At 37.1% G+C, this 6347-nt stretch overlaps 1 protein-coding gene and 1 long non-coding RNA gene across 3 annotated transcripts; both read right to left on the bottom strand.

Moving 5' to 3' along the window:
* Positions 1 to 1292: 1292 nt before the first annotated feature.
* LOC131218883 (uncharacterized) lies at positions 1293 to 5272 on the bottom strand. Of its 2 annotated transcripts, XR_009157890.1 has the most exons (8): positions 5175 to 5272; positions 4952 to 4991; positions 4287 to 4356; positions 3906 to 4161; positions 3305 to 3403; positions 2596 to 2706; positions 1907 to 2034; positions 1293 to 1574 (listed from the first exon to the last, which is right to left on the bottom strand). It is a non-coding gene; the product is annotated as an uncharacterized LOC131218883 (long non-coding RNA). The 2 variants fall into 2 exon arrangements; XR_009157889.1 differs by having other exon boundaries at positions 1293 to 1560; positions 1907 to 2028; positions 2596 to 3403; positions 5175 to 5271.
* Positions 5273 to 5430: 158 nt separating this feature from the next.
* Positions 5431 to 6102, bottom strand: LOC131218038 (myb family transcription factor PHL6-like). The gene has a single exon (XM_058212721.1). The coding sequence runs from the start codon at positions 6100 to 6102 to the stop codon at positions 5431 to 5433; it is 672 nt and encodes a 223-aa protein (XP_058068704.1).
* Between the last annotated feature and the right edge of the window lie 245 nt (positions 6103 to 6347).

The raw sequence follows: 6347 nt of genomic DNA on the forward strand, positions 1-6347 counted from the left end.
GAGTAGGAGAATCCATCTTATCAGGCAGGGCTTTACATCATTCTTAGAAAGAAGATACTTGAGCATCACATGATCTGTGTAAACAACGATCTTGGATCTAATCAAGTAGGACCTAAATTTGTCCAAAGCAAACACTACGGCTAAGAGTTCCTTTTCCGTAGTCGAGTAGTTCACTTGGGCAGTATTTAGAGTTCTACTTGTGTAATGAATAACGTAGGGCTTCTTTTCTTTTCTTTACCCTAAAATCGCCCAAGAGCATAATCAAACGCATCGCACATAAGTTCAAAAGGAAGGCTCTAGTCGGGTGGCTGCATGATAGGTGCAGTGGTCAACACGCCCTTAAGTTTCGTGAAAACTTCCTAGCATTGCTCAGTCCACTTGTATGGTGCATCATTTTGAAGTAGATTAAATAAAGGACGAGAGAGAAAACTAAAGTCCTTTATGAATCTTCTATAAAACCCGGCGTGTCCTAAAAAGGATCGCACGTCTTGTATTTTCTTGGGTAGAGGTAGGTTAGAGATAAGATTAATTTTTGCCTTATATACCTCGATTACTTTGGACAAAATGATATGTCTAAGGACAATTCTCTTACGAATCATGAAATGACACTTCTCCCAATTGAGTACCAAATTCTTTTCTTCACATCTTTGTAGCACGCATTTAAGATTCTTTAAGTAATCACTGAAAGATGGGCCGAAGACAGAAATCATCTATGAAGATCTCTAAATATTACCCTACCATATCAGAAAAAAATATTCATCATGCATCGCTAAAAAGTGGCAGGGGCATTACATAGTCCGAATGACATTCTTCGGTAAGCAAAGGTGTCGTAAGGACATGTAAATGTAGTTTTTTCGCTACACCAAAATCACAGATTTGCGACGAACCAAATCCGTCGTAAAACCAAATAAATGATGGATTTTGTCCATCGCTTGGTCCACTATTTATTGGGTTATTTTTTTTCCCGACGGATAAAATCCATCGTTGAATCTACGATGGATAAGGTCCGTCGCAGCTTACCGACGGATAAGATCCGTCGCAAAAAATAAAAAATCCATCAATGACATTCAGAAAAAACCACCCGAATTGTTCGTCATTTAAAATATTAGCTACGAACCTCTAAATGGTCATCCGTTTTGAAATTAGCGACGGATTTGGTCCGTCGCTAAAATATCTGCGAATTTAAAAATATTATCAAATTTGTTTATATTTTTTTATAATCTTACACCTGATAGTCATTCAGAAAATAATTCACACAATCATAATCAATCAATGATTAAACATGTGCGTGCATGTTTCACCCATTTAACATTCATCAAGACAATAACCAGCACAATACCAATAAAACAGTTAATGGTCTATTTAATGTTTTCATACTACAAATGCACATGAATGTCATAGGCAAAACCGTACATCAGTTGGGACTGAAAGTAGCTGCAACATCTCAGCAAATCACAGCCATACAAGAGAAGATAAGACCAGTCGGCAATAAGGCAGGCATGCTTTGATGCTCTTCGACATTTAAGAACCACAATAGAAGCCTCTGCTAATTCTTTAAAACTCCAGCATTCCAACTACTAGAGCAAACATCAAACATGCAACAATGAGGATACCATCCAAATACACAAACCATACAGTAAATACAAGTGAAAAGAAAAAAAAAAAAAAACACATAACATATAAAAGTGACCATGCCAAATACACATATCCAACGTAGTCCCTGTCTAAAGCTGACTTTTTAACCATGCTAATGAAATGCCCACATCAACTATATTATGCAAATGCCCATGGCCACATATAAAACCCATTCCAACTAATAAGCATTGCCATATTTATGTATAGATGAGTACTCTTATCATAGAAATAGACAAGTCTGAGAAAATCCATGCTCGAAAATCATGCTTACTGAACAAACTTAAATTTCAACCAATAGACATCAATAGCCCCTGTAGCCTCTCACTGTAACCAATGGCTAAGAACACACCCTTAGCTCTACATCCTTGGTGAGGTCACCACTCGCCTTCAGTTCTACATCTATGATGAGGATGCATAAACATTAGATTGAAAGAAGTGGTGAATGAACTCATCATTAAAAGAATCAGGTGTTTGGTCTATCAAAATGTTCTGTTTGAAAGCAAGTAAACATTAAAAACGCACCCATTTCCAATCTGCTGCCTTTCATCAAAGCTACAAACAAAATGGATGGCCTATCCTATCCATTGTCATCAGGCCCATCCAAGCAAATGAGTCCTAAATGAATTTGGGGCTAGCCCAACTTTCCCTCACTTTGGAAGACCTAACTCCAAATTACACAACAATCCTAATAAATTGATATGGAATTGAACTGAGCATCCAAACACGTAAAAAACTAAATAGCAAAACCCAAGTCCATATGCTCAAAACACCCAACACCAAAATTCCACCCATCCATTAATAACTAAACAACTCAACCCAAGTGAAAGTGCAAATCCCATTATTACAATTTTGCACATCATAGCATTGGAGGTTGTAGCAGCCGGTGGCTTAATAAGCATCACTCTGTCATTTTTCATTAAAAAATGAAAAAAGAAAGTAAGACAAACTTCAGCTACTTACTGTCTACTAATGTCTTCCCATGTATGGGATTCTTTATCCAGGCCATAGAAAAGGCGTATTATATCTCTCCCTTTCACCCAGGGTTGAACTGATAAGCTTGTTCACTTCATCCTGAAAATGAGAAGAAATTGGGTATTTTATAAGACTAACTACTAGAGGAGACAGAGAACTGAGACAACAGGTTTGCTGAGCCCACACACAAGTGAACTGCTGCCCGTCCACATAAAAGAACACGTGCCAATAAGGCACACTTGTGCAAGATCCAAGCTATCCATCAGGTGGGCTGCACTTGTTTAAGATCAAAACTAGGTTGTTCCACTCAGGTCAGCAAAAGTGTACAAAACAAATGGATGGCTAGAAAAAAAAAAAAAAAAAAAATCTTTTAGCCAAGCATTTCTTTTGTCAACTGTTGCTCATTTGAGTGAAATGGCCTTATTTTGGCCAGAATATCTAAACCGTGTCGCATACCTAATGGAAATCTCATATCCTGTACATGTGTGCCACATTGGCATGTGCGCCTACATGTGGATGGGAAAGGCTTCACGCAGGTGTGGGAGTAGCAACTTCTTGAGGCAATATACCAGAACTTGTGAAAGAAACCATGCAACAACTAATAAGATTTTATTTGAATACTAAGGGCCTTGCTGCTTATCTTTTGAAAGCAACCAATATAACTTTCAAGAATAACAGAAGAAGAAAAACCAACAACATTTTCAGAACTTTATTCAGGCGCATTGGTTTTTATCTTGAGTGACCACTCATCAAATCCATGCCATGGGTTGTTCTCAAGATTGTTATCTGCAATGTACTACAAATAGAAAGATTTAAGATTTTGGATTAACAACGTACAACAAGATAGTACAACTATGTGCATCCAAACAAATCATTCACGACAAGAATAAAAGCAGCTTGCTTTTCAAGTACAAACCAAAACAGTTTAATAAAGAGAGCAGAGCAACCGTCTAAAAGAAAGGGTTTCATGTAACAATGTAGAGGCCATTACATAACTACTTTTTAATACCTTGGTCTTTACATGCCATATTCCTCTTTCATAATTTCCTAAAGAGAAATGATTTAGTGGGTGAAGTGTATAGAAACCTTCCCATACACGGTAACATTTGGCCTCATGAGCATGTCACTTACTTGGACCATCCATTAGGTCCAACCCATTCTTCTTCCACTACTATATATGCACAAAAGATTACAAACATTCCCTAATTCAACTTACCAGTAACTGAAGAAGTGGATAGAGCCATTTCCATGTGAAGATCAAATTGTAGTAGAACTAATGGATAGTGTTTGAAGCTCACCCGAATTAACATTGGGTTTGTAAGAAACCAATCTCACCCACAACTCAGTTTGGGACTTTTCCATCTCATGCAGCATGTGCTTAGTTCCGCCCATTTAATAAATCCAAAAAACAGTGATAGATAGTGGTTCACAGCACTGTTTTTAATTTATAGATTTAAAAATAAATAAATAAATAAACTGACTAAAAGGCAACTTGGCAGGTGAAGGAAGCATCAGGGATTACGTGTCCACTATATGCTATATGGTTTTGAGAATCTGGGAAATTAAAAATATATAATAAAAAAATTTTAAAGAATACTAAATAATGAAGAGTTACTTGACAAATTTGTGGGTAAAAGAACAAAAGAGAAGAAAGAAAAAAAGATAGGATGAAGGCTTACCTTTGGATGCGTGGATCAGATTTAGTACCAATAGAAGCTCCCTTCATGTCTTCAGATGAAGACTTTTTCTCTACATAGCACGTAGTCAAAACCAAAATTCAAAAAGAAATCTAAGTTCCACTACTATATAAGGACCTTCCTATGAAAAGTACCCTTCTATGAGGTTACGAATTTCTCTACAAATATTTGATTTTTTTTTTCAGTGCCATTTCAAGGCTCCAAGAGCCCACAACATAGATGCTTCCAGTTGAGAGAAGGTGATGGTGGAAAAATCATGCTTGCAACAGCAAGAAATGTGGTGTTCTCCCAAATACAAACAATTACCCAAGAATAAAAATAAGAAAATACATAACTAAAGACAAGATTGTCAAAAGTAAAGTGACAATTACAAGTCTGCCCCTAAGGGAGATGTATAGAATTTGCAGACATGTCTACTTAATTAAGATGAGCTCATTATTCAACAAGAACATTTGGAGAAGTCATCTTTCCTCCCGACTTAATCAATTAGGAGCACAGATTGGATATCACTATACATGCCATTAACAAATATATAGTTTTAACTCAAGATGACTGACTGGTGGTTAACATATCATGTTACTAGATTACGTAGTAAGCACTTCATTACTCAGCATAAGAACAAGTCCATATGTGTTATCATATATTACCTTCTTTTGCCTCCGGAAGATACTTGGCAAGTCAGTATTTCTATAAGTTACGACCACATACAAAACTATTAGGTATCAAATGGCATTGGAACTGATTCAATATTAAAGATCTAGGTAATTCATGAGAAGCTGAATACATAAAGTAATCGAGTGTGATAGCAGCTGAATGAATTGTTAAGATAACGATGATTCACGGAAAAAAAAAAAAAAAAACTGAAAATACCTGTAGGTGGCTTTTTACATGATAGATTGTCAAACCCTGAACATTCATTACCTTCAATATACCCTTCGGAGTTGCCTCTACATTTCATATTGACTTGTGTGAGATGAAAAATGCCTCGTGTGTGTGCATTACTTGAAGTTGTGCACTCGCAAATACCCTCAACAACAAGCAAGATGACAGTGGTTAAACCCTCATAAGAGGGATTATCAGTCACTGACCTTACTTGACAAAAAAGGAAAAAAGAAAATAGAAAAAATTATATGGTAAATGTACTCACATCCAGCCCAGGATTTTCCCCATTGCCTGTGATGGCTATGTCGAGCTTCTCTGACAAAATCTGTAAGTCCAGTTGTTCTGTAAATGCTAAACTTTTGCTCGTGTAAGTCTCATCATCAAAGCTGCCGTTAGAAGCATCCCCAGGGAAATTAAGAAAGTCTTTCATCAGATCCTTTGGGCAGTCACCCTCATCCCATTGATCACCTAGAACCTCACCCAAATGCAATGGAGACTTTGAATATACAGGCTGGTCCCAGTTCAGAGGATGAGGAAGGAAGGGTAGGTTGCTGAGCTGCCGATGGCTCTCTGAGCTTGTTGAAGATGATAAGTACAGATTGGTACAGAAAGAAGAAGATTGAGAACAAAGCTGTTTGGGGTCTTGGGGATGAGAACAGTAAGAAATAGGACTGCTTGGATTAGAGTGCGGGCTTAACATCTTAGGATGGAATTCAGGTCCTTGCTGTGGTCTGGATGACTTTGTTTGTACATTCAAGGATGGATGAGTGGATGAAAAGCTCTTATCCAGCACCTTTTGGCCATTTGATTCAACATTGAATAGATTACGAATTGAGGAGGGGGCATTACAAGAAGACAGTGATACTCCTTTATGAGACTCACTTTGTTTCAAAGTAATGATACCATGGATACTCATGATCTTTGACAATGGCTCAGTCGCTTACTGGAGTTTTAAACTGAGAAAATGCAATCTTCCAGTCCTCTTAGAAATCTTACCTCCTTACAATACCCACTGAAACAGTGAACTATCTAATGGATGGCTTTTAAATGAATTGAAGATAATAATAGACAACAAGTAATTGCATACAATCGAAGTTTCATAATCAAATCGTACATGGTCCACCCAGATTTTCACCATGAGTTCTTAAAAATCATTCCAAT

Source organism: Magnolia sinica, chromosome 11, assembly GCF_029962835.1.
Source record: "Magnolia sinica isolate HGM2019 chromosome 11, MsV1, whole genome shotgun sequence".
Lineage (NCBI taxonomy): Eukaryota > Viridiplantae > Streptophyta > Magnoliopsida > Magnoliales > Magnoliaceae > Magnolia > Magnolia sinica.